The sequence below is a fragment of the Anguilla anguilla genome, chromosome 12 (assembly GCF_013347855.1).
Source record: "Anguilla anguilla isolate fAngAng1 chromosome 12, fAngAng1.pri, whole genome shotgun sequence".
NCBI classification, from domain to species: Eukaryota; Metazoa; Chordata; class Actinopteri; order Anguilliformes; family Anguillidae; genus Anguilla; species Anguilla anguilla.
This window is the reverse complement of record NC_049212.1, coordinates 29,781,349-29,807,718: the sequence shown is the minus strand read 5'-3', so window position 1 is coordinate 29,807,718 and position 26,370 is coordinate 29,781,349. Positions and strand designations below refer to the sequence as shown.

The 26,370-nt window shown below is 43.8% G+C and overlaps 2 protein-coding genes across 2 annotated transcripts; both read left to right on the top strand.

Moving 5' to 3' along the window:
- The first annotated feature begins 965 nt into the window (after window positions 1-965).
- zgc:154093 (uncharacterized protein LOC777623 homolog) lies at window positions 966-10,384 on the top strand. Its single transcript, XM_035384155.1, has 2 exons — window positions 966-1,147; window positions 8,142-10,384. Exon 2 carries the CDS (start codon window positions 8,597-8,599, stop codon window positions 9,407-9,409), a length of 813 nt encoding a protein of 270 aa, XP_035240046.1. The 5' UTR covers window positions 966-1,147; window positions 8,142-8,596; the 3' UTR covers window positions 9,410-10,384.
- A 1,239-nt stretch (window positions 10,385-11,623) lies between these two features.
- Window positions 11,624-22,965, top strand: ercc2 (excision repair cross-complementation group 2). Its single transcript, XM_035383857.1, has 23 exons — window positions 11,624-11,833; window positions 12,219-12,318; window positions 12,583-12,660; window positions 13,164-13,226; window positions 13,641-13,754; window positions 14,407-14,523; window positions 14,886-15,002; window positions 15,514-15,637; window positions 15,774-15,870; window positions 16,112-16,245; window positions 16,648-16,816; window positions 17,780-17,898; window positions 18,067-18,136; window positions 18,643-18,712; window positions 19,106-19,207; window positions 19,357-19,420; window positions 19,709-19,830; window positions 20,150-20,242; window positions 20,488-20,560; window positions 20,825-20,895; window positions 21,197-21,340; window positions 21,637-21,780; window positions 22,659-22,965. The coding sequence occupies exons 1-23, from the start codon at window positions 11,829-11,831 to the stop codon at window positions 22,749-22,751; spliced, it is 2,283 nt and encodes a 760-aa protein (XP_035239748.1). The 5' UTR covers window positions 11,624-11,828; the 3' UTR covers window positions 22,752-22,965.
- The last annotated feature ends 3,405 nt before the right edge of the window (window positions 22,966-26,370 follow it).

Sequence of the window (26,370 nt, the reverse complement as noted above, 5' to 3'; positions counted from 1 at the left end):
GTGCTTTATTGTCTAAAACTTTTGAGAAAATGCAGGAAATCTAATTTTTATTTTTTTCTTAGCGAATTGTTCAGATAGTCTACCCTTATGACAAAAAAATGGCGTGGCTGGTTCATAAACTCGAAATGCTAACCTTTCGAGAATGTATTTCCCTGACAGTAGGTCTGTTACGCTGAAAAAAAGCTTCACTGGATAAGCCAGTGAAAGCTTCGCTGGATAATTTTACTTCAGTTTGTTACAAGTATATATATATCAATGTTAGTTTTTCTCAATGAAAAAAACGTATGTTAATATTGAACCTATTAATGTTCCATTGAGAAAATCTAAAAATATAGGTGTAACAAATTGAAGTAAAATTTTGGTTTATCCGCTGACACTCAGTGTAGGCTACATAGCGTAGCAGGCCCGTAGCAGGCTGTCTATGAACAAAAACTGCACCATGAAACCAAAAATCACATAAAGTCCTCCTGTTGATCTTGCCCAAATTGTCTAGGCAACATTAGGCCTACAAATGTACTAAAACACGCTGAACATGAGGTCTGAATGAGTCGGTCTGCTTCTCTGAGCACAGAGCAGAACCACAGCAAATTGCCTACACTGAAAAAAAGCGAAACGTTGGGTAAACATTAAAATTCTTCTAACGTCTTCGAGTGGTCATATCTACAAATTTTAATTTGACTCAACTAATTAACATTTAATTAAACGAACCTATTGATTTTTAAAAAAATTAAAATTAACTCAAATTACAGTTTTTTTTAGATGTGACCACTTGAAGAAGAATTTAGAAAAAATATTAAGCTGATCCAACGTCAATGATCACTTTTTTCTGTGTGCATTTTTGAACAGATTGATTCGTTGCACTGAATCTGTGAAACTGCCTCACATGACCGCAGCTGGAACTTCTGTGTATCCTGTACTGGGGCACTCTGAGCAGATGTTGTGGCGCTCCCGCCCCTCTCTCCCATTGCTTTCCCCATTCAGGATCATTCACGCCCCTCCTTTTCGTAGTCTGGTAGTGCTATTTCTCGGCTCACGAGACGGTTTGCTAAGGGGTTTATTTCCTCTCTCTTGGCATCAGCAAGCACATGGGGCATTAGACGTGTAAAAGGACCACCCGGCTGTAAGCATAATAATTCTAACGCAACAGGTAAGCTCCTTTGTAAAGTTACCTTTTATTATCTTACTGGCTTCCAATTTGTTTCTATACTATGCAGTTTATTGCGCTATTTCATACACTCCAAAATATTCGTATTTTTGTGGCTGCGCAAAGTAGCGCTTTCGTCAGGTTGCTTATTTCTCTAGCTGTTCGGCATTTTCTCGTTTTCTACAACCTGTAATGGACTGTTATTGCGGTGGCAGAATAAAGCATTTGCGAATTATGTATTTATCATTGCAATTACCTGTTTCGAATTGGCTATCCTTATGGATAGGCTATCATAGTACGGTGTTAGCAAACATAGACGGATAGTTTTTAAACGTTACTATAATGTGACATTTTGTGAATATAGGTTACCCTAATGTATCTACACACGCAATACAATGTTTTGTGTTAAATCATCTCTTACAGAGTACATATGGAACCTATTGGACTCGTATGTACTCTCTCATAGCTGAATTAGCAATGGACATTTTGCTGTGTCTCTACATAGCAATGGATTCAGTTGGATGGGAAACTAAGACGATTACAAAGCTTAATAAACGGGGGTTGTTATAATAAGACAATAATTAAACATGGCTTGGACTTTTCTGAGTTCTACATGACGATAACAAGTAAAGTTATGTAAAATCAATTTATTCCTGTTTTAAGGGATATCACTAAGCGAAATTGTATCCAAATCCTGAACGGGTTTAAGAAAAATGTCATATGCTTAATAGTAATTTCGTCATCAACAAGACCTTATGAATATTGATTTTCTTCCTTTTTCTTTTGTTAAAAATAGTCAGGATGGGTGCGGATTACAGTGACTAAGCTGATGATACAACGCGGCTGTGGGTGGGAAGGGGGGATATCCGAGAATTGGATGATCTCAAAGGCTAACTGCGTTCATCTGTTGCATAAGAGTCTAAACAACCAGGGAACGCGTTCATACAAGCCATTTCATCCAAGGTCATGAGGCAAGAACGAGTCACAATGAAAATACAAAACCAAACACTCATTTTAAAATGTAATTTAAAGTCAAGAATTCTAGTCTCCCATGTCAGACGGTATCATTGCATAAGCATGATGCACCATATACACAGGCATTGTAAGGCTGTTATTACATGCTCATGCGCTCTCAATACACAGACCATGCAGTAGAAAAGCCTTCACAACGGTGGAATTTAACCAAGTCATTGTGTTGGAAACAAATGCACCTTCATGTAAGCAAAAATCTTATTCAAAGAATCAAATTTATACAGAACAACCAGTGTGTCTACCCTGCCCATTCAAAACCATTGAAATATTTACAGTGAATCCTTCAAATAATTATCTAATGAACCCTTGTGGAATGGTGTTCCACAATTTTCTGGGTCCTTCCAAATGTAAGCTGGAGAACATATATTTATTTGTACTGTTCCTGAAACCCACACTTCAAGTGACATTCGATAAAAATAAAATAAATAATATTTTTGAAAATATTTTGACTGCAACATATTTTTGTCATCTAAAACAGTTGTATTATCTAAAAAATGTAGATATCTAAAGTTTTTTTTCTGTGAGGATATGACTGAGTTGCTGCACAAAGGTACAGTTCCCTCATGCATCAGAATAGACAGTAAAATGTTCAGTGTTGAGTCAACTCTTACAGAGTATATATGGTTCCTGTTGGACTCATATATAGCTGTTAGAATTATGATTCATGTTGCTGGTGATTTCACTTACCTAAGCCGCGTTTCCACCGCAGGAACTATACCCCGGAACTAGGAACCTTTTGAGGAACTCAGTGCGTTTCCACCGCAGGAACTAGGGTCTAAATTTAGTTCTGGGGGCTTTGTTTTACCCCCCAAAACGTTCCTGCTCGGGGGGTAGTACTTTCCGAAAGTACAGGAACCTTTTGGGTGGAGCTTGCAGCGCTGAACATTTCTGATTGGTCGAGTACTCGTAGCATTTGTGTTGTATTTATTTTCCGCCATTACCCGCCATGTTTGAAAATATTCAGCGGCAAACCAATTTATTTTCATAATAACTTCAAATCAAACTTGTATGTTATGCGGCGCAGTAGCCTACTTTTGGTTATAACCTGTCAACGTCTTGGAATTATAACGTGTGCTCTTCTGTTCTTTTCTTGCTTTAGTATTCGTTTTATAAAATGCTAAGCATTCGTGCTGGGACAGCATATTACGTAGGCTACCAAAACATTCAAACGGATTAATTCGGTTGCTGAATATTTTCTTCCGGATTTTATTTGTTAGCCCGTTGTAATTGACTCAAAACGTTTGATACAGTTATGTGAGGTATGCGGTAGTTCTGCATAATTAACATTGGTGATACAGTACACGCAAACTGGAAATCACCTTCCGCACTTTTTATCCGGGTAAAATAACAGGTTAATTCTAGTAATCTTCGCTTTAGCTTTTTCAGACTGCCGTAATTTTACTCAATTTTACTGCCATTTTTCAATTCCACGAAAAGACCAGGAAGACTATGGACTCATTTATGGTGCATGGTTCGCATCTGGAGGGCACACTTCGCTGCTCGGCTAGCAGTAACTTCGAAGGAAAGCAAACGGTGGCTGTACCACTACTAATTTACATTTTCACGCAAGTCCGAGTTTTCGTTCTATTCTTGTCATTTTGCGATTAGCCTATATGGAATTGACGACGAGAAAGTAATAAAACAGCAAATTGTTTACAACGTGTGCATGTTTTCTGCTGTTAATGAATGTGTTTGAGAGGATATATGAAAATCAATAAATACAAAAGTAACCATATATAGTCATTGTTGGTAACCCGTTGTATATAAGTGGAATAAACCCCTCCGGGCTGTCCCGGTTATTAGAAAATAATGTAGGCTACTTCGGTGGTAGTATGGGGATACAGAAGAAATCATATGACAGATGGACCGACGACAACGTCAGTGGGCTAATTTGCCTAATCTTCGCGGTACTTTAGACCCCGGTGGAAACGCAGACAACCATTGGCTGAAGGAACCTTTTAGTTCCTGGTAAAGTAGTTCCTGGGACTGAAAGTTCCGGGTAATTTTGGTGGAAACGCGGCTCTAGAAACGTGTTGTCATTTCAGTTTGGGCCTGGATTAGTTTGAAAAATAATGCAGTTAAAAATGTTTCGAGTGTGAAGCAACACATCAGACTGAGCCTACCCTTCATAAAAGAAGCCTACGCCATGGTGACAGGCGTCAATAAGTGGGGCTATTTCGCAAAATGTTCAGCACAGTTATTAAAAAAACAGCTGCACCATTAAAACGAAAGAGAAAAACAAGAAAGTCATATGGTAACTTTTCCATATGGCAGACAAATCATTGTACCCATTAATCTACTCCCCACAGAAGAATGAGACAGTGCAGAATTAGAAACCAACGTGGCATAAGTGGTGAGGAAGCCGGACCTGTAACCAGAATGTTATGGGTTTGAGTCCTAAAAACCTAAGTTAATATTGACTCAGGAAATATCCAGCCATGTAAATGTATAATGCTTTATATAAGGGAATATGCCAAATGCCTGCCAAATGCCTGTAATGTAATGTAATAATGGAATCCGACAAGCAAGTAAACAATGTTTTGTAATGGGTCACTTTTGCCGAAACAAATTTCACTGTGAGGTCAGATTACTGTTGTAAATATAGGCATAGTTTATGGGTTGAATGGGGTGAATGGCAGTGGGGTATGTCTCCCTCACCTTTTTGGGGGAACATCAATCACACCCCCCACTCCTCAACACACACACGCGCATGCACACGCACACACACACACGCACACACACACGCCAACTCCTCACAACCACCAGCGGTGCTCCACCACCCCCCATGCACACACAAGCACCACACCAGTTAGTTCCTTGTTTATTAGTTTTTTTGTGAAAGCAGTGGCATTCCAGCTCACAGTTCACTGAATGGTACCCAGGGAAAGCTGGGAGGTCAGGGGCAATAGAGTGTAATTGCCCCTGATACTTCTTGATAGTGGATAAATGGTTTGAGCTGGCTAATGGGGTTTCAAGTGGTGAGGGGAAACCACAGCCAAATATTTGAGGTTGTGGAGAAAGTTTCAGGTCGCATCAGCCGATCCCAAAATTTCACTGTTAACTTTATCTGTGGTGTTTCCAAGAAAGCCCAACAAAGCGAGACTTTTTTGGGGCCTCTACAGTTTTCATCAGCTAATCTGAATGGAGGACAGCTTTATGATAACATTTCCCTGGCAAAATGTTTTCATTTCTTTTCTGTTTGACAAACAGAAAAGAAAATATTTATTTGTTACCTATTAATCCAGAATCTGCCCACAGACTTTGTGTATATTGCAATTCCTGGGAGTTTTCCTTTTCTTCTGGCTCGTTGTCTATAACTATGTAACCCTGTACATAAATACACAGAGAAAGAGTATTCATTTAGAGTGGCAAAGGATGCAGGTGTCCTTTCACAGAAATTTGCTTTTAAACATAAAAGCGTATCTTCAATTATCTCTTAAATATTATACTTACTGAGTTTGGAAGTTTGTGGTTGACGTGAGTTCATGCAGTGTTTATACAGCTGTGCGCCATCAAAGTCACCTTGATTGGAATAGTGAGATAATAGAAACCCAAGGAAAGTGATACAGCAGGTTGAACAACCATCTCTTGGCCTTCATCAAGCAATGGTATCTTAACTTTTTTTGGAACATTTTCCTTTCAAGCTCCTCTTTTGTATGTATATGTAATTATAAAGCCGACTGTTGACTGGTTAGACCATATAATGTGCCTTATGTACACTTGTCTAGCATGTATGTGTGTCTTTAGTGATGGAGAGGACCTTCATGATAAATCAGAGACCCTTTAGGTGTCTCTATGGCAAAGGTAGGCCATGTGGGTCAGGGTGTGACTCAATTCCCTTGCTGAGGTCATTTGCCATAATTAGGTGCTTTCTGAGGTACAATCTTTTAATGGAGAGTGGAGCGTGAGGGGATTAACGGGTGATGTGTATTTGGATGGCTGGTGCAGACTTTTGGTTTTTGGTCCAGAGATGTACAGAACACTGAGAGAGAAGACACAGACCAGAAGAGAGGCATAGGGAGAAAGAGAGAGTATTAGTAGAAGACTTCACAATGTTAAAAACAGTGACCTAGGGAGATTTTCCATCCATCCAACAGTTACACGTTTTATTTTTGACTTTGCAAATACATTCTAAGGCAACAATACCTTTGTTATTCCTGTTCGACCAAAACACTTATACACAGGCTCTAACAGACATGTGAGACAGACACTGAGCATTGTCACGTATGAGTAACATTGCTGTGGGAAACGAACAGCTGGAAAATGGCCTCTCAATTTGTGTGATGCTACTGGATGGGCCTGGCTAGGTGTTATCTGTCTTTTCTCCCCTGTGTCATTTCTTCCATCTCTGCCACACCCCCACCCCCCTCTTCTTACACCAACCTGGCTCCGATTATCTCTGTGATCTGTCTGCAGACTGGAAACGCAGTCTCTGCCCCCCCCCCCCCCATCCCACTCTCTTGCACCCCCACACCATTTGGACCTCAGCTGGGACATCAGTGCAATCATATTAAAAACAGAAGGGACTCTGACATAACACCTCAGATTGAAAAATATACTATAATTGTAAGATTAAAGGTTTGGCTGATCTGAAAGGCATTAGGCAATCCGCATAATTATGCGTTTCTGAATGAGAGACATGTACAAAGATGTACAAAGTACTTACAGATGTGCTTGCCCAGGTTTACTATTGTGGTTTTAAAGTTTTTTGTACAATGTCAAAAGCTCTCACCCCCATTAATTTTTCTCATTTTGCTGTGCAGCTAAGTCAAATGGAATATATTTCAATTGGATTTTTTTCTCTCTTATTTAGGTAACTCTCTATAATGTTAAAATAAATGGAACACTGTTTAGATGTCTTCAGAATTATATAAAAAATAAAAAACCTGAAAAGGACTCCATTGACAAGTATGCACCCATTAGTAATACAACCTATATTGGGCCAGGTAAGCTCCACTTTCTTGACAAATTGCACTAAATACATTAACAAGGTTCACCTATCATGGATTCCAATCTCCCTACTAGTCCCTACTAGTTGCAATCAGACAATGAACTGCCAGTATCAACCACCAAATGTCAGTCAGGCATCTGAAATGCCAGTCAGTAATCACTTCATGGCTTTGGTAGAGAGTTATACCAGTTAATTAAAGGGTGTCATTTTAAAGAATGCACTAATAATCTTCTGAACACACTGTCTTCATTATGATTTTTAACCCTGTGAAGAGAGAGGTTTTTTGGAATGGTTTTCAAAATTCCAAATCAGAAAACTCCATTGCTAATTCTAGAATTCCACTGTTTCAGTTACCAGTAGTTATTGTCACATCGGCATTAGACTGTTCATTTACAAACATTTTAGTCACATATTTGTGATCTTACGCCTTAAAAGGGTTAAAAAGCTTGAGAATTAGAGTCATCATCACCAGAGATGATTCTCTCCAGCAGTACAAATGCAGCTGTGGCAGAGTCCCACCATTCACAGTTTGGGACAGAACATTAGTGATTAATGAGACGGACTCATTCTTACGTTGCCGCATAGCCTTTGACAACAGGCCTCTGATGACGGGCCAGCCGCAATGCAGCGTTTTTGCAATGTTGCTCCAACGTTGCGGCCACATTGCGGGGAAAGTTGTCAGAACGTTATGTGCCAGATGGGAAGATCTCTCACAGAAAGGAAGAGGCCTGTGCTCTAGGAGCACTGGAATGAACATTCTTTCTGGTCTTCCTTGGTCCGTTGCCCGGCACCAAAATTGGAATGTACAAGGAATTCCTTACAAAGTGTGATTCAGGGCCTGACTCACTGGAAACACCCCCATCCTCCCCCAAAAATTCGGCTGTAATACGCTGGAGGGAAAGAGAAACGTTTTCTGAGAAGTCTTGCTCGTTTTTTTTCTTTTTCTGCGTTGTCTTCTCTCTTGTCTGTCCGGTCTCAGACTCTGAATCCTGTTTCCTTTCGTTTGCTTTGCAGAGCTCTGGGACCAGCCTTCCGTCCTCGAAATTCCACAAACTCCTGACTTCTGTCTGCGAGATCCCGGGGCTGAGCTGAAGTTGGGGCAGCTGGGGGGTCACTGCAGTTTTACCACGAGGCAAGCTTCAGGGGAGGAGCACAGTCAGAACTCTGTTAGCCACAGAAGTGCCACTCGCATGAGAGGCAGTCTTCGTGAGGGAGTGTTGATCCAAAGGTCAAGGTGTCTCATTCAGCCTAGTGCCACTCAGGCGGCTAAGAAGCTTAGCCATCGGTGAGACGGACCAGAGGAGAGAAGGGGCCTCTGGCTTCCCTTTCAGAGTGGAGGAGCTCGACACCCGACTGATGCCTGGATCGCACACTCATTTACCCTAACCTCCCCTTGCCCCGAGAGAGAGAGAGAGAGAGAGACATCACAGAGCCTGTACCACCCACAGTACTGAATTCTGGGTAACAGAATGCCAGCCAAGACGCCCATGTACCTGAAGCCCTCCACCCCGAAGCGGGGCAAAAAACTGAAGCTGCGGGATGTCCTGTCGAGCGACATGATCAGCCCGCCGCTGGGCGACATGCGCCACAGCGCCCACGTGGGGCCGGAGGGGGAGGGGGACATGTTCGGGGACGTGGGCTTCCTCCAGGGCAAGCTGGACATGCTGCCCGCCCTGAACCAGACGCACTCCCGGACGCACAGCATGGAGCGCAGGCTGGATGACGCCTTTCCCCTGGAGCCCAAGTACCACCACTCCGCCTCCCTGCTCAAGAACACCGTCTCCATGCCCGTGTTCGTGGCCCCCGAGCAGGCCCCGCCCAAGCCACCCCGCCTCCACCTGGACGAGACTCCGCCCCCTCCCCGGCAGCAGCAGCAGCCGCAGTCGCAGCAGCAGCAGCAGCTGCGCTCCATGTCCGTCTGCGATGCGGGTGTGCAGAGGGGCGAGGTCCGCTACGGCGAGCCCTGCCGCGATTTCGCCTACGCCGCCTCAGTCTCGGCCTTCCCCCACCTGGTGCCCTCCTCCGGCTCCTTCTCGGAAGCCTCCTCGGACGACTCGGTGCTGGACGGCTGCCCGCCCCTGGACCCGCGGCGGGGGCTGAGCCTGGACTCGGACGCGGGGCTGAGCAGCGAGGACCTGCGCAGCGAGCGCAGCGAGTCGCCCGCCGTGTCCCGCTCAGAGTCCTTCATGGGCCTGGACCTGGACCTGGGCCCGTCCATCCTGGAGGATGTGCTCCGGATCATGGACCGCTACAAGAGCGCGCAGGAGGGCTGCCAGCTGTGAGGGCTGGGTGGGGGGAGGTGTGGACTCTGAACCGCAGAAATGAAGTTTGACAACCCCCTCCTCTCCCTCCCTCCAGTTACCCAAGTGCAGATTGTGCTTCTGAGAAAGGAGAAGAAAATAGACAATGCAAGGACATGCCTGTGCTAAAGCAGCAGCCCCAGACTCTTCCTGAATGACTGCATGCCTGCAGACCACTTTCAGTTTCAGAAGCAGGCTTGAATTGGAGAGCTTACAGTTCAAATAATATGTCCTAATACTCACAACTCATTCTTCAGAAGTGCACAGATGTGTTGTCTTAGTGCTTCATTCTTTGTGTTTATCAAAGTCTTAATGAAGACGAATAAGTGAAAACCTCTTGAGGGTATACATGTTTTACAAATGGAATCACAGCATGAGTATTTGCCTGTAAGTTGCTCCTATAGTTTTCATTTGAGACGTGGGCTGCAGTTTCCATATTGCAAACAAGCTAACACGTGAATGTTTTATATATTTATTTCAAGAAATTGTATGATTACATATGTATGTTCAAGGAGTAGTGTAGCCACAAACCAAACTGAGTTCTGTGTACTTTCATTATGGCTCCATCTGGTGGTAGATACAAGAATGTGATATTTGAAGGATAGTGGTAACTAGGTACAGTAAGAGGAGCAATAGTTCAGCTTTGAAGGGTAAGGAAATTAAGGAACGTAGCTTGAGACAGCATGTGATGGTAAGGATGTTCAGACTTTAAGGAATGATGAAGTTTAGGGAGGTGGCCAGAAAAAAATGTACTCAACTTTGTTGCCTTTGAGATATTTGTGGTCATGTACAAGCACTACATAAAATAAATAACAGTGTATGTCCAAGATCCCCTGTTCAGCAACTAATCTGGTCTGTCCTTATGGCAGATTGTGGTAATTCTCACTTTCTAGCTGTATTATTATATTCCTTGCTATATATTGTAATAAATATAATAAATGTGAATGTGAAAAATGATTTTATATATCTGTGTTATTTTCTTTTCTTTGAAACTGAAGATATTATATAATACTGCTTCCTCCTCAGAATAATACTGCTTCTTCCCTCTAAAAAACAGAGCTTATTTCAATAAACCATATATGATATAACTACAATGGTTCCTATGGATACAAAAGTACAACCAATTTGTTCAAAATTATTATTATTTTCTAATGTCATCTTAATTGTTTTTATAAATCCTTTAGTCAGTCCTCCCTCCTCAGTGTCTGAGAACACAAAACATAAATGAGACTGGTAAAAGCATAATCTGTGAAAGATTATCTAGTCACTGTACATTTGTTTATAAATATGTTAATCCTGCAATCCCCCAAAAGAACACACTGAAACTTTGCTCAACCTTAAGTTTGTCTAAGCAGAATCAGGAGAAGCCACTTGCCTGTGGGATATCTAATTATTAGCAGACAGGAAGTGACAAAGACATTCATTCCATTCTCATCCCACCACCCAACACCTGCACTGGGACCAATAAATCCTGCTATGGTGTCCTGAACCTGACATACCAGGCACCCCAACTATCCAACACACAGTTAAAGATGCAAGATCACGTCCAAAATGTACAGACTCAAATTAATCGCAATTGTGAGTTAACTAAACTCTAAATAAAATGTATTTATTTCGTAAACTTTGCTCCATTGTTAACTCCTGTTAACTCCTGAAAAGATTGCATATAATTTTAAGAATATTTGGGATGATACATAATTTTAAAAAATTATAATTCATAATTTATAGATGCATTTTCTGAATACACAGATTATCCATTCTAAATTACCGCGTGGCATTAAATAACATAACGAACGTTAAAACGACAGGTCATATCATATACTCTCAGCATGATGGTCATCGGACACATTTTCATAGGTTACTCATTAACTTTCAAACCGGTAATGGAATTCTACATCCAAGCCTTTTCGAGGTTGGATTACTTAGGTCTACGCTTCGATTTCAAACACCCACACTCTCTATAAACTTCGTACATTCTGTTGATCCAGGAATAGTACGTATTTTACATCACAATGTAAAATTCTGATCAGAACGTGAAGAAACTGATCCTGATTCAGCGTTAAGTACAAAACTTACCCGGAACAAAGGGATCTGTACTTCCGCTCATACTGCGAAACTGGCATGCAAACTACCCACTCAGAGGTAAGAATCTCACCGGAGAAAATTCAACAACCAATCGGAGGGAACAGGCGGTGGGAGCGTATGAAAATGAGGTTTTGCAATGTGTATTAGACAAGACATACGAACTGACGCAGAGAACCCGAACAGCAGCGAAGTTTAGTCCATTTTTGTATTTTCTTTTATTCTCTGCATTTCCAGTTTGCGATTGTTTCATTTACATTAATAGCAAGCAATACACCCAAAGGAAAGACTGAGTGCGGGGGCATCATCATAACCAGCAATGAAGTATGTGGCTTGCGAGCTGATGTTAACTACCTTACTTGTGAGCATGACAGCGATTTAGCGGCATTGTAGCTAATAGTTCAAATCATTAACGGATATTCAGTTCCTAGGTCTCACGATAGTTAGGTGATGGTAACTAGCTCACGCAGAGAAGCATTTTTCTCACAGTTAAAGTTTCGCCTTAAGTAATCACAATATTACCGACGCAGCATGTAGTCGCACAAAGTATCTTCGTTAGTACATGCGCACTTGTAAGCAAAAGCATCAGAAAACCATTCTATGCAAGGTACTACATTGACAAGTGGATTATTATGTCATGTAGGATAATAGTTATGATTGTACCCAACTTTATTTCGCCAAAGATATACCGCTTGGATTTTTCACATAGGTTGAATATTGAAGGGCTGCTGGTCTACTTCCCTTATGACTACATCTATCCGGAGCAGTACTCCTACATGTTGGAGCTGAAGAGAACTCTGGATGCGAAGGTATAGCATGGTGGTCTGGAGGTACCCAAGGTCAATAAATCTGCTTTTGTGTCAGGAAGTGACCCCAGTCAGGGCATATGAGACTTGCTTGAAAGATTAATTTTGCATGTTGAACTACAGATTAGCTTTCACCTTTTCTGTCTGAAGTACATTTTGGCATGCTTTGGTATTTTGATTCGAAGATATGTGTACAAAGCCTCATTAATGGCATGTCTTGTTTGTGTCCGACCCTTTTCTGCTGTCTCCTAAATCATGTGGTAAAAGGGACATGGGGTCTTGGAAATGCCATCAGGAACAGGGAAAACCATATCACTTCTTTCTCTGATTGTTGCCTACCATCGGGTGAGTCTTGGCTACTTCAGCTTTCTTTCTGATTAGATTCACAGCAGAAAACTGATATATTGTTTTGAGGAAATGTTAAGTACACAAAACACAGGGCACAGCATTGCTGCTGTGAAGGATATTTATAGTATTTACAGGAGTGTCTGGAGACTTGCCTGCTTTAAAATGGCTGTTATTGGGGCATTTGTGGTCTAAAGTAAGGAAATACCTTTCATTTAACACTAGTATACCAGCCCTTATGAAGCCAGTTGGTTGTGAGAAACTTCAGTAAGTGTGTGAAATATAATAACATCAAATAACCAGAGAAAGTGATCTAAACATTTAATGCTTACGACCTGCCACTATTCTGTGCTGCTAGGAGCTTACCTAGCTAAACCTGAGAATGTTTTTTATATAGTCAATGTGTGAGAGAGATGTCTTCAAGGGGGTGTCGTGCTGCATGTGTGTTGAGGAACCAATCAAAAGTGACGTAAAATGGTCTGCAATGCTCTTCCTGCTCACAGGCTTATCCACTAGAGGTGACCAAGCTGATCTACTGCTCTCGAACTGTACCTGAGATAGAGAAGGTAAATGGTGGGCGTGGTCTCCCTCACACTACAATACACTCGCATACATTCCCCAGTGCTGTCAGAGGATCCAGACCAAGTCTATGCTCTTTGAATTGGGTTAGAGTTTTTTTTGGGCTTGTAACCAAAAAGTTTCAGGTTTGTTTCCCAGGTAGGACACTGCTGTTGTACCCTTGAGTCAGGTGCTTAACCTGAATTGCTTCAGTAAAATATGTAGCTGTTTAAATGGATAGTATGAAAAAAAGGGAGAGACATTTGTGTAAGTAGCTCAGGAAAAGAACATCTGCTAAATACCTGTAGTGTAATGTCATGTGATGTAATGAGTAAAATGTAAAGCAGGCATATGCTCCATAATGGCTGCCTGTGCTTTACGGGTCTGGATGCCGTACAGAACTTTACTTTGGCCCCTCTCAGGTTGTGGAGGAGCTGAGGAAGCTGATGGAGTTCTACGCAAAGGAGACTGGAGAGGAGAGCAACTTCCTGGCCCTGGCCCTCTCCTCTCGTAAGAACCTCTGTATACATCCTGAGGTAAGCCTGCCTGTCCCCTTCTTTTTAAATGGGGGCCCAATTGCACCTGGGAGTTGCTTGTTGAGGCAGAGTATCCTGCTCACTGAAGCCCTCCCTGTCTGGAGGACACTGTAACCCAATACATGAGGCCCCACAGGGTTGCCTCTGAGGTCAGACGCCACAGGGTGGACCCTGAGACTAAGGGTTTGATTTTGAACCATGGAGCTCATGACTGAGCCAGGTGGCCAGTGCTTTGGCAAGACACTACCATCCCAAAAGTGAGGAGATGTTTGTATAATGGCTGACCACTCCGTCGGCCGACCACAGAGAGCTATATCCTCCTGAAACTCGGCAGAAAAAATGTTTAAGTATTTCTGACATCTGTCTTGGATTATATTTTTCAAAAACATTTTATACTTTGTTTTTAATAAATGTCTCCCATAGTGTAGCTCACATTCTGAGCAGATGTGGGGTGGCCAGGTGAGCTCCCAGTGCAATGTCAATCTGAGCAGATGTGCTGTGTTCAGGTGAGCTCTCTGTACAGTATCAATCTGAGCAGATGTGCTGTGTTCAGGTGAGCTCTCTGTACAGTGTCACAGTCTGATGAGGTGTTGCTGTGTTCAGGTGAGCTCCCTGTACAGTGTCAGAGTCTAAGCAGGTGTGCTGTTTTCAGGTGAGCTCCCTGCGCTTGGGGAAGGAGGTAGACGGGAAGTGCCATGGCCTGACTGCGTCATACATCCGCGCCCAGCACCATAGCAACCCCGCCGTGCCTGTCTGCCGCTACTATGAGGTAAATGGAGTGAGAGAGGGAAGGGGAAAGGGGTGGAAGGGTTTAAAAGAAAGAGCAAACAGACAAAGGAGGGAGTTATGTGATGTGAAAAGGCACAATGGTGATCTAGCTTGTGTTTTGAGCCTGTTTTTTTTAGTCAAGCCAAAAAGATTGACCTTTAAACAGTCATGTAGCTTTCTGTGCCTACTGTGTCTCCTTACGGGTCTTGCTCAGATCTTGTTCTCTGTCCTTCTTCCGGACGGCAGTTTTCCCTTCTCCTCTTCGTGCCTATTTGCCCTTCTGCGTGTTGCACTCACCTTGCTGTCCTGCTCCTGCATCCTCTGTTGCCTGGGTAACCGTTGTCTCCTCTCTCCACCCCTCAGGAGTTTGACTCTGTTGGGAGGCAGGTCCCTATCCCCCCCGGGGTCTACAACCTGGACGACCTGAAAGCTTTCGGCCGGAGGAAAGGCTGCTGTCCGTACTACCTGGCACGGCATTCGGTAAAGCTTCAACACCTACAGTGTGCTGCTTTTTATTGAGGTGCCCTTGGGCAAAATTTAGGGTCCCTTAGGCTGGCATAATTACTTTCCTTACGGTGCCCCAATACAACATGTATGGTCACTGGAGCTGGTAAACGCCCTTGCCCCTCTTCCTTAAAGGGCCAATGTGAAACTCTTTGAGTTGCTCCAAGACAACGGTATGGGCAGGTAACGTTCTGCAGGGGCGAGGTACAGGGCCTCTTGCCCTTTCATTCAGAACTGTCCCGTTCTTTTGGTAGGATGGGACATGCCAGATATCCTCATGGGTGACATCTGAAATTGTGCCTGAAAATGTACTGTTTGCTGAATATTCTCAAGTGTTCTCTGTACATTGTGTTGTAAATTGTGTAGCGTGTCTGTGAAGCACAAAAGTGATGCAGATTAGGAGATATTTACAACGTGTTAACATGCACTGTGCTGTCTCTGTCCTCCCTGACTGAAATCCTATGTGTGTGCTGTCCTCTCTGCACAGCTACTCCATGCAAACGTCATAGTCTACAGTTACCATTATCTTCTGGACCCGAAGATTGCAGACTTGGTCTCCAAAGAGTTGGCCAAAAAATCTGTGGTGGTTTTTGATGAGGCGCACAACATTGGTGAGAGATCTGCGCCCTGTGTGTGTGTGTGTGTGTGTGTGTGTGTGTGTGTGTGTATTTACATGTGTTTCATAGTCCCGCTGTGTTGGTTGACTCCATGCTGATCTGATGATGGTGCCGATGGTCTCGCCCTCAGACAATGTGTGCATCGACTCCATGAGCGTCAACATCACCAGGAGGACCTTGGACCGCAGCCAGGCCAATATGGAGACCCTGCAGAACACCATTCAAAAGTAAGGACCCAGTCACATGAGAGGGGACCGATGCTGCTGCTGGCTTCTTCTAGAGAGTCCTTCTTCCCAGTCTAATTGCACGGTCCAAACTTATGTATGTACTTTCACAAGTAATTCTGGATGAGGACATCTGCTGAATTCCTAGATGTAGATGCAGTTCTTACCAGTGGAGCTGCTTTCTCAACCTCTCTAATGAGATCTTGCCAAAGCCACTCTTCATCATGTTTTTCCTCCTTCGCAGCATAAAGGAGACCGATGCTGCTAAACTGAAAGAGGAATACAGGCGATTGGTGGAGGGGCTGAAGGAAGCCAACGTCGCCCGGGAAACCGACGTCTACCTGTCCAATCCTGTCTTACCTGATGAAATCCTGCAAGGTATCTCCTTTACTAGAGTCACACAAAAATACAGCTGTGTAATTATGATAATGATAATACCAGTAATAATAACTTTGTAATTTATTTGATCTTATTTTACCTGTTTTTCTAAATGTTTTTTTCCCAAACCTGGCATTAAACATCAATTCCTTTTAATTTCTGGGGCTTTTTAGGGGCTCTTTACAAATGTGAAAATATTGTTATTGTTGTTGTTATTATTATGGGCTTATTGTATTATTAAAGTTTATTATTTTAATGGTTCATAGAGGCAGGATATGAGACTATTGAGAGGCCCACCTCCCCTATATGATTGAACTGCTCTCCCTCCCTCCCTCCATCCCCTTCCTTCCCTCCCTTGCTCCTTCGCTCCCTCCCTCCCTCTCTCCCTCTCTCTCTCTGCAGAGGCCGTCCCCGGCAGTATCCGCACGGCGGAGCACTTTGTGGGCTTTATGAAGCGCTTCCTGGAGTACCTGAAGTCGCGGCTGCGGATCCAGCACGTGGTGCAGGAGAGCGCCCCCCAGTTTCTCAAGGACATCTTTGAGAAGGTGTGCATCGACCGCAAGCCCCTCCGGTAAGACCCCGCCGGACCCGCCTTCCTAACCATAGCCCCACAGAGCTGCCTAATTAAGCGAACCCTAACTCTAACCCCACAGAGCTGCCTAATTAAGCGAACCCTAACTCTAACCCCACAGAGCTACCTAATTAAGCTAACCCTAACTAAGCTAACTCTAACTCTAACCCCACATAGCTGCCTAATTAAGCTAACTCTAACCCCACAGAGCTGCCTAATTAAGCTAACCCTAACTCTAACCCCATAGGGCTGTCTAATTAAGCTAACCCTAACTCTAACCCCACAGAGCTGCCTAATTAAGATAACCCTAACCCCACAGAGCTGCCTAATTAAGCTAACTCTAACCCCACAGAGCTGCCTAATTAAGATAACCCTAACCCCACATAGCTGCCAAATTAAGCTAACTCCTGCATTAAAATATTGCAAATATTTTGTTTTAAGTTAATAAGTTTTAACCTTGATTTTTTAAGCCAATGCCACTGCAGTGCTGACTGTGTCATTGTTATGAAACAATTATGTAACAATTTTTGTGCAGGTAATATAATTACACTTCTAGTGTGGGCTACTTCCTATTGCTTGGAAAGAAAACAATGTTACCGCTCAGCAGTATTAAAATGTTTTTGCTGCATGTTTGTTAGTGGCAATCAATGCAGATTACTGGGGAGGGGCAATGTGATATTTGACTGACAAGATGGTTCTATCGCCCTCTTGCTGAGGGATGTATGAATTGCAGTTGAGAAAAGTTCCCTAAATGATAAGGCATGCATCTTTGGAATGAAAAATTCCAAAGTGAAAACATTCAATGGCACAAAGATAATCGCCTCAATCAGTTGAACGTCTGGCATTATTTATAAGGTTTGAAATTCTGCCACAGTGAGTACCTCAGCAATTTAAATTTGAGGTCCTCCGAGGATGTGATGTAACTGTCCCTGTCTGGTACTTCCTCTTCCTGTGTCCGCATAGGTTTTGTGCCGAGAGGCTGCGCTCACTACTGCGGACCCTTGAGATTGCTGAGATCGCAGATTTCTCTGCCATCACTCTCATCTCTAACTTTGCCACTTTGGTTAGCACGTACAGCAAAGGTATGCTATGCATGAATTCGCCCTTTTCACACACACACACACATACACATACACACACACACACACACACCCATCTCTGGCCTTTACCCCTATCTTACACTGCGATTTACCCATGAACCCTGGTGTGCTTGTCAGCGAGCTTGTTTTTGTTCCCGGTCTGTTTCGTAGGCTTCACCATCATCATAGAGCCCTTTGAGGACAAGACTCCAACCATCGCTAACCCTGTGCTGCACTTCAGGTGGGACTGCTCTAGTGGTCTGTAGTCCCTCTTTGGGCTTCACATTTCAGCACTTTGAGGGCAGCTGTGGGAAATTCAGGATGTAATATGGGTAATGGCACTGTATGTCACTTTCACTGTGGAGCGTGAATGAATAACCTATTTTACGGCGACGGATACCTCTAAAATATCTTGGTGTTGATAACTTGAGCCCTTCTCAGAACAGTGCTGATTGTGGGATTTTAGTGTCGATGTTGTCATTAGACCAACAAACTGCGCCCAGTCGGGAGTCTACAGGAGTCTACTGATTCTGGGGCATTGTGTGAGATACACACAAAAAACAGTTGGAACACCTCAGTGTTAATGTATAATTAGTTGTGCTTGATGCCGTTGGTTCAAAGTTTAAATCAGTCATGATTGGTCAGGCTCCCATCCCCAAAAAGACCCATCCATCCTGTTTTTCCATGATTGATTATTAACCTGATTTAATCTACCCCTTGTTCTCGCTCCCTCTTCCCTTTCTCCAGCTGTATGGACCCTTCCATTGCCATCAAGCCTGTGTTTGAACGCTTCCAGTCAGTTGTCATCACCTCAGGGGTAATCTCTCTTTCCTCCCCCCCAGCACAGATTATCTCCCCTTTATGTCTCCTGCTAATCACTGAGTGCAGACTCTCTGCTGAAGTCCTGCTCCATCTGGCCTGGCTTTCCGTTTGCTCAGACAGACAAAACACTAATCAGTGTTAGTTCTGACATTAGCTGGCCGGTTATGTGGCCGGGCCCAGCCAAGTCTTAGTCTGCTGCTGTTTATTCTGTTTTATATTTTGAAGTTTGTGAATACAATATATGTACATATATTTATATAATATATGTATGTGGAAGAAACCGTAAATGCCTGTCTCAGTCCTGACAGAATGAATAGGAGACTCCTCTTTTAATATGAATGTGTGTGTGTGTGTGTGTGGTGTCACATGACCACGCCTCTCTCCACAGACCCTTTCGCCTCTGGACATCTATCCCCGGATCCTCGACTTCCGACCAGTTACCATGGCGTCCTTCACCATGACACTAGCGCGCACCTGCTTGTGTCCCCTCGTGAGTAGCCAGTGAAGCGCACTCACCCCGCCCCACTGATGTCACTCAAAGACAATGCGTTAACGCAAATGCACAAGCGATGTGATGGTTGTTACCAGACGCTTGTCCGTCAGCAGAGGCTGTAATGTAGCCTCTCCTTCCTCTTCCAGATTGTGGGCCGAGGGAATGACCAGGTGGCGATAAGCTCCAAGTTTGAGACACGGGAGGATTTCGGTGAGCCCCAGTGATGAATCCTTTTGGAGTCACTTCATTTGCAAGACATGGGCGTGGGGAATTTGTTTTTCCTTCCTCAAATGAGAAATCATGACAGCTCTTTGACTGTACAGGTGTATAGTTTTACACACTTCCTGGGTGTTTGCTGTGAGAGGTTTAGAAGAAACCGCTGTGCAGTGTCATTTGAAATGAGGGAAAACTGGTTAGCACACTAGCAATTATCCAACTGTGCTACCCAACAAGAGCTAAAATGTTGAAAAGTATTCAGTGCTGTGCTTTGTATTTCAGCTGTCATACGTAACTATGGTAACCTCCTTCTGGAGCTGTCAGCCATCGTGCCCGATGGCATTGTGGCGTTCTTCACCAGCTATATCTACATGGAGAATATAGTGGCCTCCTGGTATGAACAGGTGTGTACAGATTATACTGACTTATTGAGAGTCTGTACCACTGATAGACTGCACCACTGACAGTGAGTCTGTACCACTGACAGAGAGACCGTACAAGCACAATTCAGTGTCAGTGATAGTTTCTGGTGATGTGTTACGTTGACTTCTCAGCAGTACACTGAGAATTGAATAGCACTAGGTTATAATTGGCCACCAAATTGGGAGAAAAAGGGGAAAAATCAGAAACCACATGCTTGTGGTAAAACGCACCTCCTGGTTTGATATTTTTCTTCTTTTACGAGCCTTCTGTCTTTGGTCTCGTCCTGCCTGTTGGTCGCAGGGGATCCTGGAGAACGTTCAGAGGAACAAACTTATCTTCATCGAGACACCGGACGCAGCAGAGACCAGCATGGCCCTGGAGAAGTACCAGGAGGTCAGTACGGGTCACGGTCTCTTTTTTTTTTTATCCATGAGAGCTGGCCTTACTTTCCAGAGAGATGGTGATCCTCCTTATTTCAGCACCTGGTCTGATAAGCATCAGTGTGTCTGGTGAGAGAGACCCAATAGTGTGGAGTGTTTGAAGTCACTTTGTGGTAACGGCCTGCAACTCTCCTAACATCCCTCTCTCCTCCCTTCTTCTCTCCCTCCCTCCCTCTCCAATGGTTTCTGTATCTCCAGGCGTGTGAGAATGGCCGTGGGGCTATCCTTCTCTCGGTGGCCAGGGGGAAAGTGTCAGAAGGGATTGACTTTGGTGAGTTTGGATCACAGGTGGCCATCTTGTAGGAATGCCATATCTCCTTTTCTTCTTCTGGTTACACAGCTAGCAAGTGGTAATTTGCTCAAGTTGTTTTACTGCTCTGAGACTAAAGTGCTAAAGCAGTTACCAAATAATAGTGAAGTGGAATACAATGATATACACTGGAAAGAATGTAATGATAATAATATCTATTATCATTTGATAGAATAGTTGTCGTTATTAATAATAATACTCATAAGGAACCTTCCTCTCTCTCAGTGCATCACTATGGACGTGCTGTGATCATGTTTGGAGTGCCCTATGTCTACACACAGAGCCGTATCCTCAAGGTCAGTTGCTGTGCGGGCACCTCTGCATTTCCTGTAGCAGTGTTCTTCCTGTTTCCTGTCTGGCTTCATTTATCAGTAATCTCAACTCAGGATCCTTTCTTAGCAACTTCAGCAGGCCCAATACTGTGCTTGCAAAGCACTTTTGAAAAGCACATTGTAAGATGCCGCGTCAGTAACGGTCATATCCAACAAAGAATTTTCTTATAGTAATGCTCAAAACTGACAGAATTTTAGGAATTAGGGTAATTTCTTTGGCTAAACCACCCCCCCCCCCCCCTTCTCCCTGTACTCTCCCTGCCAGGCCCGCCTGGAGTACCTGCGGGACCAGTTCCAGATTCGGGAGAATGACTTCCTGACGTTCGACGCCATGCGGCACGCGGCTCAGTGCGTGGGGCGGGTCATTCGAGGAAAGACCGACTACGGCCTGATGATCTTTGCCGATAAGGTGAGCCATGACACTGGGGCCACGCCGCCTTATTTTGAAGGTCCCCGCTGTTTGCCTCGTACTGAGGATTTCAGACGACGGACTGCATCTATGAAGTGCCTTTCAGCTGATGATCTCAAAGAGGTTTACAGCGGTGGAGGGAATCTTACCTCAGCCACTGCCAATGTGCAGCCGAGTCATGGGAAGAGGGATTATGAGCCAGTTAAACTCAGATGAAAGCGCTGATAAGCCAGCCCCCCAGTGTGGCTCCCATTCTGGTGCCACGCGTCCACCTCTCCTCCTCTCTCTTCCCCCAGCGATACGCTCGCGCAGATAAGAGGGGGAAGCTGCCGCGCTGGATCCAGGAACACATCAGCGACGGGAGCTTGAACCTGACCATCGACGAGGTCGTGCAGCTGTCCAAGCACTTCCTCAGGCAGATGGCCCAGCCCTTCAGGAGGGTCAGTCCCCCCTCCTCATCCCGCCACTCTCACTCATCCCAACTGTCACTCTTTCATGTCAGTTATTTTCAAATCTAAAAGGCAGTACCAGTGCTGAGAATGAGGCTAATTGTAAGGGAAAATGTACACCACACAGCTCAAAGAGTAAGTCTAAATAGGGTAGAAAACTGTTGGGTTAAAATTTTCACCCTGATTGTAGTACTGGGCACACCGAGTGATGTCATTACAGGTATTTTGCCTGTGCTGTTAATGGAAAACGCCTGCTTTGACATCACTATTCTAGGTGTGGCCAGCAGTGCATATATGCTCCTGAGCCCTGGCAAAAAAAGCTAAAGGTGCTATATCTAACTTTTTAACGTAGAGTTTTAAGTCATCCACCGAGCTTGCAGAAAGATGGAAAAGTAAAAGTATTGATTTTCCTCAAATTTATATTGACTATGAATTTGTAATTTCAAATCAATTTTATGGTCCATAAGCTGTGTTGTGTTTATGTCAGTCATCAAACATAAGATGCATCAGATACTGGGGTTACCACCTCCAACAGTGCACCTGAGCCAGTAGCACAGCCATCTTTTCCTCATGTGCAGCCAGTTGGAGTGGTTAACTTAACTTAAATGGTGTACAGCACAGGTCCATCTAGCTAGCTGGTTACTTGCTGTGTGGTAACAAAAGGGATTTGTATAGAAAGTTAAAACAAGCGAATAAAAATTCTACTTTCTCAGCGGTTATAGTGAGTGAACACTGCAGGCGAAGCAAGGCCATTTTGACAGTTGCAGTGCGTGTCTCCTGCGGTCACAGAGACGCGGGCGCTTCCCTGGAGTGCTAAAGGCTCATCCGTGAGAAAGGGCCAATCAGCAGAGTGCTTTGTTTCTGCGCAGGAGGACCAGCTGGGGCTCTCTCTGCTCACACTGAACCAGCTGCAGTCGGAGGAAATGCTGCAGAAGATTGCGCAGATGGCCCACCAGGTCTGAGAGGCCCTCCGTCGTGGGGCCTACGCAGCTGCCGCTGCGCCCGGGAGCCACGCCTGTCCCCGCCCCCGGCCCGCGCGTCACATCGCCTCCTGCTGACTCAGAAATGCAGCTGCACTCCCAGTGTACATACATGCATTTGAATTGGTTGTATTGTGTATAATCCCTGACCTGTTGAAACTGTATAAATAAACATTTCAATTTTTATTGTTCTATACTAAAGCGTACAGTGTGATATTGCATAGTGTGCTCCCAGCGCTACTGAGAAGAGAAGCTGGAATGGTATGAGGAAATCTGTTAAAGATCTTGTTCGGCATACATTTTGCACAGGAACATTCTGAGCATACCATACATTTTTTATACAAAAGAAACAAATGGACATTTTGTAAATAATGTCTAGAATTTTATTTTACATTCCTGCAATAATTACTGTTACGGTTGCTCTCATGCCCCCGCAAACATAAGCGATGCCGACACCAAGGTTTCCCAAAACTAACCAATAACTTTATTTAAATACATTTAAGGAATACTAAAATAGCTGCAAAACACCAGATAAAATCAAGACCCGGCCGTGGTCGAGAGGTGAGGAGAAAAAGTCCCATCTCCTGAGAAGCCGACTCCAGGCTTCTTAAAAGGGCACCGCCACAGGTGCTCACAATTAACTTTAACAAGACACACGCGTGTCCAAACGGCCAGCGCCCCCACCTGAGGCGGAGGGACGTAACACCCCCACCACCAGCTGGGGACACCAGTCCCCAAAACAAAATAAAGTGAACAAGGGGAGACAAACCAGGGGAGACAGAGAAACGCTGCAGGAACTCTATGCGCGCCGCACGCATGCGACGCCGCAGGAACTCTACGCGCGCCGCACGCATGCGACGCCGCAGACCATGTGCAAGTACACAGACACTCGAGCAAACTCAACGTTACATCTAGAGGCTTGAGCAGTTTATCGGAGGGTTCCGGAATATAAATTGTCTAGGACCGAAGCAGAAGCACTACCAGGCTAACACGAAACAGACATGGTACGACACTTAATATTCGGAAAACGACAAATGCGCGATAGTATACTCCACAATAAGGAACGAGAAAGCAATAAACGCGAAGTTAGGAAATCGAAAGACCGTCTGTGCTAAACCAGTCTAACCTGGCCGAACGCTGTCAGCAAAACACCGTGCAGGAGGATCAACCGACAGACAATTATCACGAAGCACCGATAAGAGACTAACCAAAACGTTACGTAGCCTACATGTTTAGGCGTCCATGTTACTCAGTTATCAAACTGAACAGTGCTATCAAAAAAAAAAACCACACCCGTCAAACGATTCTATCCTTTTCCCAGCTCAATCGGCCCAGCTGGACGAAACAGCTGATACAAATCCAGAGTGATTAAACCAATCAGGGGCGCTACCATTCAACTATTGTTCTTTCCCGATCCTACCTAACCAAACAGAAACAAAATTCTAACTCAAACTAGTCTTCAGTGGTTTTCTGCGCTCGGGGCGACTTTGAACGCTAAACTCGTGAGCACTGTCAGCAGACCACTTGACTAGTCGACCTCAGTGCCCCGAAGCGTACCCCCACTCATATTAACCACCAAAAACAAAAAAGGAAAAACAATAAAGTGACAAGTCCCTTGGACCCGCCCGGCGGCTAAGCTAACCGGGCTAAGAACAGAAAATGTAAACTCTAAAGGGTAAAATCCCGGACGAGCCCCCATTTATGTTACGGTCGCTCTCATGCCCCCGCAAACATAAGCGATGCCGACACCAAGGTTTCCCAAAACTAACCAATAACTTTATTTAAATACATTTAAGGAATACTAAAATAGCTGCAAAACACCAGATAAAATCAAGACCCGGCCGTGATCGAGAGGTGAGGAGAAAAAGTCCCATCTCCTGAGAAGCCGACTCCAGACTTCTTAAAAGGGCACCGCCACAGGTGCTCACAATTAACTTTAACAAGACACACGCGTGTCCAAACGGCCAGCGCCCCCACCTGAGGCGGAGGGACGTAACATTCACTAAGAAATACATAACAAACACGAATGCTTTTTGTGACCTAGGGTTGACATTGACAGCTCTAGCTTGGCCTTGTGCGTATAGTGGCTAACTGGACCAAAGCAGTAACAGAAAACTATCCCAGAAAACATTTTGTTTCCTCTTTGTTGCACTGTTTTAGCAGCAGTCTCATGTAACTGTGCTGAATTGGGGAATTTGGGAAATGGGGGTTCAAATTTAAAGCTACGATAGTGCTCCTATTGGGAATGATAGAGCTCTGTGCAAACCCATGAGAACAATTAAGGCTTTACCTGTAGAGTTACCTGGCCCTGCTGCATGTTTTTCACCAATCCAATCTCTCAGCTGACGATGACGGCAAATAAAATGTAACACCTCTGTATGTAGGGGAATTAGTCCACAATTGTACTCATATTTGGAACACATTTTTGTGAGTTTTTTGGGAGTAATCAGACTATCAGAGAGGGCAGCAAAGATATCCTTACTGTATCGAAAATTGCAGTCCAAACCACCACAGATGTCAGATCGGTGATTGATAAGCAGGAGCTTGCCTGGCATGATGCAGAGTGGTTTGGAAATGCAGCTCTGCTCTACTGCCTGAAGTGCCTCTTTACACTCAGCAATGCTCAGTATAAGTTTTACACCATCTATGGACTGGCTGTGGAAATCACGTCTATTTACTGTGAAGGTTTGGTGGTGGGCAGAGGGTGGAAAGGGAGATCAGTCAACCAGTAAATACTGGAATGGGACAGAGCTACTGCAGTTTTGTCAGTCTGAATTAGATCAAAGCAACTTAATTATATAGAGACACACATTTGTGCCCATAAGCTTACATACAGCATTCAAATATTCATGCAGGTGATAGAAAACAAAGAGGCACTAGCAGGCATATGGTGCTGTTAACTCTGAGGTGAAGAAATCTTACGAAGTCAGCATTATGCTGTATTTTAAAAAAACATTCCATTATGTGGAAAGGATCTCATTCGAGGTCAGATTAACATTACGCTATACACATTCCACTACCAATCGATATGGCCTTTACTGGAGTTCAAAAAGAACAAAAAAAGTTCTATCAAGTGATTTACTTAAGGTTATGATACCTACCTCCCACCCCCTTCCGGTCACAAATTCAGCTGCCCTAACTTGTGCTTTAGTCGAGGAAATGTATTCTGGCTCTATTCTCAATGTGACAAAAACATTGCAAAACTATTTTCACAGTAATAAAGAGAACTTCTGTAACAATTGTACAAAGAGGAATGTAATTTTGAAAGCTCAAACCAGTTTTTTTTTTTAAAAACACGTTACTCTAATCCTTTTTCTGTAATACATTTACATACAAAACAAAACAGTAGTATCAAAGTGAGTTGCAGTTCGAGAGTATGAATGAATAATAACACTCTCATGAAGCAAAGTCAGTTGTGGGTACACTCCATTAAAAATGTACCTCTGAGAGTTTTTTTTTGACAATTTATGTAAAAGTGTAGGTAAAAAAAAACCAATATTAATGTTAATAAAAATGTTTCATTAAAAATCATAAGACACTTTCCCACAATGCTATCTATAAGAATGCACATAGAACCAACATAATTGCCCAAAAGCAAGCA